We start from the raw sequence: 13,473 nt of genomic DNA on the forward strand, positions 1-13,473 counted from the left end.
TTGAGTCCCCTTAGTTATCTGTGAAACTGACCTTCCATCTGACTACACCTGGTCATCAACTAAACTGAAAGGGTCACAGGCCTTCATCAGGTGAGAACAAATGTCCTATGACAGGAGGGGGATGGGGGAGACATGCCATCTCAGTACCATACAGTAATAGCTACATATTGTACTTGTACCAGTGACTCCATAACAATGAGACCTTTTCCATCCTTTGTGTAAAAATGTCCAAAAGTAGCAAGAGTAAACTAAAATCGATATAATGAAACAGTTAATGGAGACTTATTTTAACGCAGTCAGCTATTATCAACCTTTCACTAAGCTGAATGAACTAACTGGAGGTAGCAAAATTAAGTAAAAGTGTCATCATACTGAAGTGCTTATTTAAGGAAACGTTCTTTAAATCAATGATAATCCAGTACCATATACAAAGGCTAATCCCTCCAGCTAGGAAAATGTATTTAGTACTGTATTTCATTCAGGCAAATGCTAATAATTTCATTCAGCCCAGGTAAGACATTCTCGGGCTCCAGGTATTCAGACATGATCTCATTGACACCTTCAGTCTGGGGATATCTTTCTTATTTTATTGTACTTAATGACATTATTTTACTTAGGTTAGATGTTCCCATACTGAAGGTGTTATTAACTTCAAGCATACCTTACAGTACAGTACACATTCTATTACTGCTACCACCAGACAGTTTTATTCAAAAGACTTGTTGAACCAGATAAATTAGATACAGCCTTCAACCCATTCACTACTAAAGATCAGTCCTAATATGATTAACAACATCTGCTGGTAGCAAGAATGAAATGCAAAATGCCACAAAACTGACAAGGTTATGAGTATCAGTACTTTGATGCCAGTGGAAACTCTGTGATGTACAGCACACACTGAATCTTCCTATTACACTGTATACACATGAACATCACCACCAAACTGTCATTTATCAAATGGTATACTGTATATCATATAATGAAAAACATTATTCAGAGATACAGGCACTGGTACTTGAAACCCTGTATAGTAACAAATTAACAAAATGGATACAACAGTTAATAACATACCAGTACCCTATACAGTAATCCCATTTATCCATCATAATTTAGTCAAGGGTCTGTCGGAGAATGCATTTTTTCATATACCTGTACAGTAATGCCATAAAACTCCGCCCCCCAACAACCCCACTACAGGGGATATAACACCTATAAAATCCTATCCAGTATAAGTCTACCTTGTTTTCAACAGAGATTACATTATACAATTCTTACACAACCACTCATATGTTGTGTTAATGTGATTTTAAAGAATATAAATGCGCTTCTTTTATACAGTACATATTGCACCATAGGCCTGTCTCACTCACAATGAATGCTTGTTATGACCACTAAGAATATTGTTATTTATTAAAAGCGAGTGCCAAACGTGTAGATGGAAATGAGCAAAGTCAAAAGCAAGTGACTACCTACATACTTTACGTAACACAAAGGAAAATGGCTGGTGCTGCCTGGTGAATGATTATGTAAAAATTTTAAGTGCTACAGGGACTACGCATATTACTTTATTTATAAAAAAAAGATATGTTGATTGATATGAGTAGAACCGAAAGCAGTTGACTAGCTACCTAAGATACATAACACAAGGGAGACAGTCTGGCGCTGCCTCCATGCATATTTACGTAAACAATATATTATTTTTCACAGAAGGACCTACAGGCACTAAGAGTATTTTGTTATTTCTTAAAATGATAGTAAGATGCATAAATGGATGTGAGCAGAACCAGAAGCAGGAAACTAGCTACAGTAAATCCTCGTATTTGGACGCATTTTACTTCGACGCCTCATTTTTCGTGCAAGAAAAAAGTTTCTGAGTTGTCTCACAATTCACAAATTTCCCCACAATTCGATGCTCCCAGCCGGCAGCCGACACTAAGCAGACGATGCGTACCGATACTCAGTCTAGGCACTGTCCATTTTTCTATGCAACTGTTTTCCTTGATCTTTATACAGCAGGTCCAGCAGGGCTGTAGACACACGTGAGTTGGTTATTATTTATGACCGTAACGTACAATCTTCAGCCGTGTCGTGAATACACAGCAGGTCCAGCTGGGCAGTAGAAACACGTGAGTTTGTTATTGTTTGTGATGGTAACAACAATCTTCAGCCATGTCTTGCTACTATTTCTTAAAGAATCGTTGCATGTTTCTCGTAATGCTATTTATTTTGTTTTGATGGACAAATACCTGAAATGGATGTAAAATAAAGCTTATCGATATTTAAGGAAGGAAAGAATAATAACCATCCCAATACAAAGATGGTAGACTCGGCCCACCAATTTCTGATTCTATTGACAATATTACAGCCTCTCTTCCTTGTAGCAATGAGTAAAATAATGTTATAATTTCTCCCTTCCTTTTAGTGACAAAGAGGGCACATAAAATGACCAGGGTTTAGTTGACCTACTTTGATGTCAAAAATTAAATAATCTGGTGAAAAGTGGCAGCTTTTCCTTGGTTAGTGACATCGGGAACTAGCCCATCCACTCTCAACACACCTTCACTTGCCGCTCAAGCCAGTTCTCACTTTATTTCCGGTAGGGATTTTAGGTGTTGCAGCTCTTTATAACAGTTTTAATGTCTTTTCAGGCACATGTTTATTGTGTTATGATGAGTAACAAACACTCTTCATTTAATTTTGGGTAAGGCTTGTTTGGTGTTATAGTACTTTCTGATAGGGTAGGTGCGTGTCCTACCAGAACGCTCCTCTATTTTTCCCACTGATTCTTAATACAGTAATCCCTCTAATATCCAAATGCCCAATATCCGAACATCCCCACTAACCAGACATAATCGTCCTGGGATCCAATATTCCCAAAATGGACCAAAAAACGCAAAAAATTCGAAAAAAATCTGACTTTTTTCCCACCGGTAATTTGAAATTGCCGCCTGGCGCCGAACAGCTGTTACACCATGGTCCCTTCATCCCTTCCTTCCTCCCCCCTCCCCTGTCAGGGTTGCCATTTGGTATTTTTCATCACCAAGTGGGGGCCAATTTGGTAATGAAAAATTTGTTTGGTAATGAATCAGAATAATGCATTATCAAATGGATTTTTCACATGTATGAGGATACACAGGATGGAGATGGTGGATTGTTTGCTCTGTCTGATTAATCTGCTACCCTACATAGCATGAAAATAATCAACATGGTGTTAATTATAAGGAGAGTGATTACATGTATTTCCACTTGTATATATAATTAGTGAAGAATAAATGCTGGCTTTATGAATTTGGTAATGAAAAGTTAAATTTGGCAATGAAAGTTGAGGAGACTGGTAATGTGGCCGTTGCGATCTGGCAACTCTGTTACCCCGCCATCATCAACAGTCACAGCCTAACTCCAATCGAGAGCAGATGCTCATAGCAGTGCAAGACACAGGTGCTTGTATTTTGTGGATAAACTGCAATACCTCGCCACTAGAACACACAGGAATTTACAGTGTTGTGCAGTGTTAAGAAATTAGAATTTAGAGTGCAGAGGATTAACTGTGGACTGCAAACTGGCAGTTCAAACTAATCCAGGAGCCAGGGACTTGTAAGTACCCAGAATGTTTAATATTGTATAAACTCACCTCTAAAACCTCATTTTATGGTTCTTTTGCATTTACTTCAGTCTTTTATGTCCCTTATTGGTGTGATTTGGGTCTTAAATAGGTGCAATGCATGTCCAGAGGGTGTTGTATAGGTGTTTTTCTGAGTTAGGGTCCATAAGTACAAGTCCAGGAGGCTGGGGCCCAATATCCGGACAGGATCACTATCCGGACACGCCTTTGGCTCTATTACATCGGATATTGGAGGGATTACTTTCGACGTTTCACGGTTCACGAGGTTTTGGCGGAACATCCAAGCAGTAAAAAACAAGGATTTACTGTATAAGTTATGTAATTCCATCTTGTGCAGTCTTTGTGATAAATGGGTGCACAAGAGATGTAGTGGTATTAGAGGTAGACTGTGAGATAGTGCTGATTTTATATGGGTGGCGAGTCAGGGAGAGCAGGTGGAGATTGTCAGGCGTGAAAGGGTTGAACTTCCTGATGAGTCTCTTGAGTGTGTGGAAGAGTTTTGTTATTTGGGAGTCACGTTATGTGCTGGAGGTGGGGCTGGAGCTAGCTCTGTGGCTAAGGTGAGAAGTGGTTGGAAGAAGTTCAGGAAGCTGTTGCCTCTCCTGATACTGAGAGGATTCTCCCTATGTGCTAAGGGGTCTTTGTATGCAGCATGTGTTAGGAGTGTGATGCTGTATGGTAGTGAGACCTGGGCAGTAAAGGAAGAGGATATTCACAGACTCAAATGTACAGAAATGACAATGATTAGGTGGATGTGCAGTGCATCCCTGCGTGCAAGGCCTGGGGGGGCTGGGTTTAAGATGGAAGAATTGAAAGGTAAGATGGAACTGGAGTGTATTGATGTTGTGATAAGGAGAGGTAGATTGAGTTGGTTTGGGCATGTGGAGAGGATGGGGGATGATAACTGGGTGCAGAAGGTGAGGTGAGAAGTGTTATATTGGGAATGGGGTTGCGAGGGGTACACCGAGAAAGACGTGGGACAAGGTCATTAAGTGTGACCTCAGGGTTAAGGGACTGAACAGGGAGGCTGCCACAGATCGAGCAGCATGGAGGGCCACCATTAGGTGACCAAAGCCGACGCATGCAAGCATGTTGGAGCAACAAAAACGAAATGAAACGAAACATAATATAAAGGAGAAAAGTTGGCACAGCCTGCGTTAATATTTATGCAAACAATATGTTGTTTTCCACAGAAGGAGCTACAGGCATGCAAACACATGCCAGCCAGCACAAGGGCAAGCAACATGGTCCCTGCAAAATCTCTGGTACGGTAACGAACACCACATAATCCAGGATGAACTTACTGTGCACCAATACTAGATGGCTTATTATAAGAGACTACGGTGGGGCAGGCAGTGGCTTTGGTTTTGGAATGCATTATCAGTAGCGTGCAGGTGGCAAGAGTGTTGCAGTGAGAGGCAGGCAGTTTTAAAAATTCGGTTTCCATGCATGCATGAGAGAAAAAAAAACTTGCTTTAATGTGGCCGCGTTCTTTGCTTTGTTGGATAATGACGTACAACGGGAAACGCAGCATCGGATAAATGAGGGATTACTGCATAAAGACACAAACCCTACTACAGTACACCAAAACTATTATAAATGCCAGGAAGTTATAACTTTTATGTACTGTATTCTAAACCATTTCCCTGTGGTACTGGGAGAGCTAAAGCAAGGTTCTTTGATCAAATACAGGATGTAAATTACAGAAGAAAGGAAGCCAAAGTTACAGTCAGGGACAAAAGTTCTAATATTTTAGGGCATCTGCTTCAAACTAATTATATTTCTTTCACCAGACATACTGTAATGCCATTCATGTAGAAACTGAAAAAAACTAGAGGCCCCTCCATGGTGGAAATCACACCAGCCGCACACCGATACATACCTAGCGCGGCTTGGAATATGAGTTTGACCTTGATCTACTTTCACCAATTTTGAACTCATACCGGTATGAGACTTTCATCCCTACTACACACCTATAAAATATTGTGATGATAGCTTGAGCGGCTGCGAAGTCATCATGGTAACAAACACACAGACAAACTGAAGACAATACCAGCTTCGCTATCACGGCTGGTAACAACGTCTTTCTCGTCTAAGAAACATAAGCCAACAGAGGGCAGTGAGAAATACAAAGTGGTTGATATTTGCAAACTAATGTTCCTGACTGTATAATCTTCTTCCTATGCTGTGGGAGGTAGTCAGCCTCAAAAGTTTGATGGCTATTTCCTACTGGTTGTTATGAAGAAAGGTGCTACAAGAACAATTTCTGCAATAGCAAGATGAAGTATACAATAAAAATAATATGAGAAGCAAGAATACTATCTGACATTTGGGGAAGAATGAGAAATATGAAAGGCAAGACACAATACCAACACAGGACTGTCAACAAATTTTGCTCATTATTATACAGTACAAGGATACTAGCAAATCTAGGCAGTGGGGTTCTCATATCCCTATACTATACCAAGAAACAGAGGGAGGCTTTCTACCTTTTATTTTCCCTCAATTTAGTCACGCTGCACTATGTGGTAAATGTTTATTTAGTACAGTACCCAACTTGATATCTTTAAAATTAACCCCTTCAGCCAGAGTATATAATGTTAATCTTAATATTTGATACTACCAGAAGATTTAAATCAATTTAAATAAAGACCTCTCATATAGATGGAGTTAAAGAAAGTAATGTTTAACTCCTCCATCTGGTGAATGAAACTGTCTATTTATAGCAAGAATAGAGCAGAAAATGTCACCTGATCGAAGGGGCTAACAAATACAAGAGCATCTGAAATTCTTTGGTGTTCAGTATGTGTGTACGACAGCTTGGTTGTACAGTAAGTAGAATTTGCAAAATGAGGTCCAGTACATCGTAGTACAGTATAAAATAGTTCAAGGAAATCTGATTCTCTCCTCTTGAATGTTGCCAAGAATTATCCTAAGCTAATCGATTAATAAAACTCACAGCACAAAGGAGTGGGAAATCCCCCATTTTATGACAGTCAATTTCAAGACACTCATGAGGATATGAAATGGCTACTTTGTATTCAGTTGTAATGCATGTCATGCAATCAACAATGCAGCAGAAGTGTTACACATCTCATTTTCCATCTGAAGTTGCAGTAATGATGTGAAAAGTGGTGATTTGCCTTCTTCATGACAATACAGTAATATGGACCTAAGTTTTCTTAACCTTGCCAAAGACCACAACCATTGGCTTATCATTGAGTATGTAACCATTGGTATCACTGAGTGCTTCACTGGCTTGTTTCTCAGAAGGGAATGTTACGAATGCCTGGCCCTTCATGCGACCTTCCTTCATCAACCGGATGGAGAACAGACTAACCTCTTCATCACTCTGCCAAAATATATACCGGCCATATATATGCTTTAAATCTTCTTCACTTGTTGTCTTGGCCAAGTTCTTGATATAAAGCTTGGCTGATGGTTCCCCTGGAGTGTAATTTTTGAAGACTGGTAAAATGGGCCAATCTGCTTTATTAACTCTGTTACCCAGGAGCTCTTCTTTAGTTATGTACTTGGACTTCTCCCTCCATTCCTCCATGCCTTCCTCATCCTGCTTCTTATCGGCAGTGGATGATGACTCTATCTTACCAAAGCCACCTTCCTCCAGGATTATTCCCACAGCCTCTGTTTCACGCTGTGGCAGTGTTGCTGTCTGTAGGTTCAAGCAAAGTTTCTTTGGTCCTTGATTCTCACTACCTTCAAAAATATCCTTTACTGAAGAGGGTTCAGAAGTTCTACTGGAAGATACAACTGTCTGATGAAGCTGAGATAATTTTGGCCTTTTATTAACTCTCTTTTGGGAGAAAGTCTTCCTCTTGACCGGTGTTAATTTCTTTTCTCTTTGGATACTGAAACTCTCCCCATCACTCTCTAGTTCACTTTCAGATTCAGAAGTTTCATGGAGAGATCCAACAACTCCATCTTCACTTATCCCTTGGCTAATTACACTTGTTTTTATCTGAGTCATGGTTTCTGCAGCACCACCTGACACAAATTTTTTCTTATCTTTCTCAAAATAACTCACTAATTTTAGTACTTCTTCACAGGCTGGAGAAATGTCAAATAATGGTCCAAAAGGTGTAGGGAGGTTCATTTTGTTCATTAAATGTAATACTTGGGTATAGAACTTTGGAACAGCAATGAGAGTCTGTGCAATATTTGCTATAATGGATGCTGATGGGGGAGGGTAGACATACTTTAAATTTGTTGGTAAAGGATGATTAATACCAAACTTAGCTCCCACTGCAAATAAGCGACCAATAACTTCCTGAATTTTCCTTTGTGTTTTCCCAACTTGGCTAGGTTCTTCAGAGTCAATGGGCTTTTGCAGTGTGTGAGGCTGTTCTGAGGTCAGATGGCTTGTATGATCACTATACATGGCCATAAGTCTTACTCCAAAAACTTCAAGTTGATGTAGCTTATTTAAGGCATATTCGCAATCTACATCACTCTTAAAACTTGCCAGCACAGCCATGTCTATACCTCGACGAGTGACATGCCTTACATCAACGGCTCCATAGTGCTTTACTAAATCTTCCTTGTCCTTTTTATTCAGTGCTTTTGGAAAAGACCAAATTTTAAGCTTGGCTGGCATTTTCATTTGACGGAGATTTTGTAGTGTTCATTCGATGAAAAGCAATCACAACTCAACTGTCTGGCAACTATGGTTGAAGTGAACACAAAATTCACTATCTTCTTGCTAGTATGAATTGCTTTGAGTTCTTTTTACTGTGGTAATGAACGGACACAATCAACACCACGCACCTCCGTGCCCTGCAAAATGCTGAAAGAGAAGTACAAGGTCCTAAAGTCAACTGGCTGCTTAGATTTTAAGATTTTGTATTAAGCTCAGTGAAACAAACTTAAACCACTACACTGACAAATACTATATTTTAAATCTCAAACCTCAGGAGACTTCCCAGAGTTAGTCAAACATCCATCAGAATACAATATATCAGACATTCCCTGAGGTTCAAAGGTTATATCAAGGCAGTTTCTTTACACCTTGGGGGGGATGGGAGTCAACAGGGTAGTAAGTAATGTAAGAAAATTTGGTATTTGTCTGGGTACAATATAGTATACCTTGAATTTGCACTTTTAATGTACAGTATCCATGAATTTTACAATGCAGTCAAATGTGCAAATCACAACACTGAAACCCATGTTATAGCTAACTGGTTTAGTGAAATACCAAATTTCCCCCAAAGTCCCCCTTCGGTCCTCTTCAAAAGTTTCACCTTCTCCTGATCAGACCTAATATTCACTGTGGTGCACATACATCCCCAAAGATGATCACTGGGAATAAAAAGTGTACAAAGTGGTAAGTGATAACTTGCCATTACAGGTGATGAAGCAAGGGTTGGGTGCTAGAGAATGGGAAGGGGGTATCTTCAGATGAAGACTTACTGGTATCTACCTAGACATAGGCTATGTGAAAATCTATTTTAATAACATGAAGTAATGAAAAACCTAGTTGAAAGAGTACATACACAGTGAGTGGTGGCAATGGATGAGCTTCCAAACACATTTCAGACCAACTGAGTACACGGCTATCAGTCCTTCCTCGTGTCTCACTGACTTTACCCCGCAATCATATGGGTCTCGCAGTTTAAGGGGACGAAATTGAACAAAAGTGTTTGCTAATCAGAAAAAATATAACTCATCCACATGTTCTCGTAAGTTAGCATTCAGTTTCACATTTTTCATTCTTCTCTTTCCAGACAGTCTGTTATCCGGTATTTTTCTTATGATTTCTGCGATGTAAATAAACATTGTGAAATCTGCTTCCCACTTTTTATCTGCTAAGTTCCAATGTGTCAACTAGTTTGACTTGTCAGGGTACTGGCAAAAGGACCTGTCCTAGGTGTTTAACTACACCTAACTTCACCTAACAACTGTACCTAATAATTTAATTCTAACCTAACCTAACCTAAGCTAATAGTATTAATCAATCTCTTCCCCTTCTCACAAAGCATCTGTGAGAAGAAGCCCTTCCCAGTTTGGTACTTATCAACCCTGGCCGGGTAGCCTCTTCCATGAAGGAGACTACAGAAGGGTTGGTATGCTGCAGAGGTGCTCTCTGGGAGAGAAATCGTGAGATTGGTACACCAGAGGAGCACCAGTTCCCCCCCCCCCCATTTTTTTTTTTATGTATACTGTATTCTAGTGTGATATATTGCTAAAATAATATGCTAAATCTGATAAACCACATCTCCAAATCAGTCCAAAGGTAGGATATAGTTTTAATACTTGATACATTATACTTGAGAGGGGGTCCAATGGTGGAATTTAGCGGTTTTGTTTGGTTGTTCAGTTAGGTTAGAAATACAGTAGGTTTGGTTAAATCAGGTTATCTAACAAACTTGTACACCATTCCACTTTTTATTACTGTCATCAGAAAGGTAAGCACATGATGTAAGTTATGGCCACGAGGAGGATTACGGCAGTTAGAATTTAGCGGTGACTACCATAATCCTAACCTCTGGTAGGATTACCGCAGCTACAATTTAGCGGTTTTGTTTGGTGGTTCAGTCATATTAGAAATAGGTTAGGTTAGGTCAAGTTAATTTTGGTTACCAGTAGGTTAGCTGAGGTTAGTACTGCTACAATTCAGCTTAAACCACTAAAATTTAGCAATTATGTTTGTTCTTTTCAGCTATGTTAGAAATAGGTTTGGTTAGGTTTCTTAGGTAAAGTTATGGCTACCATTAAAGGAAGTGATTTGGATTACGGCAGCCAGAATTTAGCCGCAACAGCAGTAATCCTAACCACAGCCTTAAATTATACCATGTGCTTGCCTTTTTGAAGACAGTATTGAAAAGTGGCATGGTGTACAAGTCTGTTAGATAAAGCGCTCTTGGCAATAAGCGATGAAGATGCCTTGGTCATCACAGTATGAGACATAGGTAATGTGGGAATGGTAGAAGTCAACGGGCAGTGTGGATGTAGCAGTAGTTTGATCATAAACGTGTAACACCAATCTCCTAAATATCCATAAATATAGTATCACACACCAAAAAATGGTATTTTTTTTTTTTTAATCGCAAATGCATTTCGTGAATGTTAAGGTAATAACTAGTTACATGAATATGGTACCACTATAAGACAAGCTACAAAAATATTTCCAAAGAGGTGGGTGATAGTCCTGCCTCATGTTCCAGTACTTTCAACCCAAGACAGACCCCTTCGCACACCGTATGATGAACCTCTTCACTTTAAAACTACAATTGGAGAGACAAGGAGGCTGCCTGTGGGAAGAGGTTGTTTAATACTACTAGCCCAAGCAACAAGTTAGGAGGTTGGGAAACGAAAACCACATCAAAGTACATCAAGACGGACAATCGTAGGTACGGCTTAACCCCTGGGCTCCGGGGAACAGTTATATCTGACTCAAAGTCTGTGGATCAGGGACGTCAGGTGACGGCCACAGCCACAATTGTTTGAAGTGACCACCAATTTATCTCATCACCAGAGGGTGGTGGCATACTCCCGCCTCCTTACTAACACGTGAGTCGGTCTGTCCCATGCCCTGGCCTGGTGTAGTACAATGTCTTCAGGATCCTCCTTGTCCAAATCTGTCCCCGCCACTTGCAGCCCCTTTGCATCTTCCACTCCAGCCAAACTCCTGCCTATGGATGCGAGGAAAGGGCTTAGTGACAGTGCCATAGGGTGTGTACTTAATACTGTGTCCACTCTTGCAGAGAGTGACGAAACTTCTTTAGAAAACGGAGGAAGTTATCACGCTGAGAGCGAAGTGACACATGTGCCCACCCCTGCTCCCTCAGACACGTCAGGTAAGGACCTGAAAGTGCTTCAGGAGGCTGGAGAGATGTACGAAAATGACGCATTTGTTACTGAAGATGAGAAGGATGTGTCAGGAAGTGTGGGAAGTGAAGAAGATGGTGCTGATGATGACAGCCACGTTCAGCATAAACGCTGCTGCCACAGCTCTTCATCATGCTCCGTGCAAGAAGGTTGCCTTCCCTCCCCGCCACAAACCTCATCACAACAACCTAGCACCTTAAGGGCCATTTCCCCAGAACCTGGTCCTTCATATGTGAGGAAAACCAGGTCTGCAGCTCCATCATTGACACATGGCAAGCCAGCATCACCCCAGGGAGTCCCCACTACAAGTAAGTCATCACCCGCATCCTCCCTCACCTCCACCACGACCTCTCCTTCCCCTCCTCCTCCTGCCCTTGGCCATGGGCGCACACGTGGTCATGGGCATGCTCATGGCGCAAAGAAGCACCTTATTCCTGTTAGATCACACCCTAGCAGCCCCAGCATCGACAGGCTTGACACTTTTGTGTGAGAGGAGGGTGAAGAATTTCAGCCTACCCTACCTGCCTTGATGAGACAGGGGCTGATGTTCAGAGGGAGCACCTGGGGACAGGACAACCAACAATCCTGTCCTTTTTCCCAGCCATATTTACTACCAGTATTAGGCAGCACCTGGCGGAAGAGATAAACTTTCACTACGCTATATCCATCCACTGGCTTGAGGTGTCAATGTCCCAGAGTGCAAAAATGAAACAATGAACGGTAGCGGAGGTGGGAAAAATGCATGTATGGTTCGTACTGACAATGATAATGGCACACCTAAAAAACCATGTCCTTCACGATTATTGGACTATGGATGAAATCCTTCAAGCACCTGTCTTTGGTAAGTATATGGCCCATGACACATACCTGGCCATTCTCATGTTCCTACAAATGAAAGGTTATGGAAGATCAGGCCACTTCTTAGCTCAAGGAGTCATTATCAGGCTTTTCCAGCCGTTTCAAGAAATGGTTATTGACGAGTTGCTTGTTCTATTCAAGGGGATTTTAGCATTTATTCGGTATGTGCCTTCCAAACGACATCGCTTTGGCCTAAAGTTCTTTGTCTTAAGCGAATGCAAGACTAGATATGTTCTAGACATGATAAGGTAATGTACTCGGCTACAAATGTGGATATACTCAGCGATGATCAGCACGGGTTTTCTGCTGCCGTGGTAAAAATGCTGATGGACAGATACTTCCACAAAAACCACATCTTGTACACCGACAAGTACTACCCTTCTCCGGCACTGATGCAGTATTTACTTCAAGATGGCACTGGGTCCTAATGAAAAGATCGCACCCGCAGACGGAATTTTCCATCATTCCCAGAAAAGACTGAGAAAGGTGCCCTATGAACATGGAAATGTGGTAACATGTTGCCCATTCACTGGCACAGCAAGCAAGAGCTAAAGATATTTATGACAGTTCACCATGTGGTTTTGCAGGATACATGCACAACAGATTACAGGACCAGGCACCCATTGTTGAAGCCAGATGCCATCAATGATTACAATATTAACATATAGCCCATGGATAAAACTGACATGCAGATTGGAGTGATACCACAGACTGCCTTTGGAAGTCTTGCAGATGGTATTAAAAGGCATTCCTGCACCTTCTGGATATCAGTATTGTGAACTGTTACGTACTTTACAATGAGGTTGTGGGTAAGAGTCTTTCCTTACGCAAGTACGAGAAAGAACAGGTACGGCAGCTCCTTGAAAAGTATGGTACTGTTGAGGTTGCAAGTGGAAGGGGGCAAGTGCACCAGGGCCTGTACCAACAAAATTACTAAGTACACTTGGCCCTCCACTTCCCATACCCCGATTTCCAGGATTTTGGATTTCATGGACATGGGCTGAGGCCAGACAATACTATCAAAGGCCAGACATATGCCTGCACAAGTCTGGGATTCCCACAAAAGTCCGGCATTCATATTTCCTGGGTTAGGCCCGAGTTCCCCGACAAAGTCCAGGGATGCCGCCACTATTCTTACTCTCTCTTAC

General features: G+C 41.2%; 2 protein-coding genes across 3 annotated transcripts in view; both read right to left on the bottom strand.

Moving 5' to 3' along the window:
• Positions 1–13,473, bottom strand: part of LOC145417784 (uncharacterized) — a 102,742-nt gene that overhangs the window by 18,345 nt on the left and 70,924 nt on the right. The gene's annotated exons all lie outside the window — the stretch shown is intronic.
• Positions 6,795–8,237, bottom strand: LOC145417796 (RNA-binding region-containing protein 3-like). Its single transcript, XM_080286409.1, has one exon. It carries the CDS (start codon positions 8,235–8,237, stop codon positions 6,795–6,797), a length of 1,443 nt encoding a protein of 480 aa, XP_080142535.1.

The sequence above is a fragment of the Coenobita brevimanus genome, chromosome 111 (genome assembly GCF_032717465.1).
Source record: "Coenobita brevimanus isolate Jiangsu-jjx chromosome 111, ASM3271746v2, whole genome shotgun sequence".
In the NCBI taxonomy this organism is placed as follows: domain Eukaryota; kingdom Metazoa; phylum Arthropoda; class Malacostraca; order Decapoda; family Coenobitidae; genus Coenobita; species Coenobita brevimanus.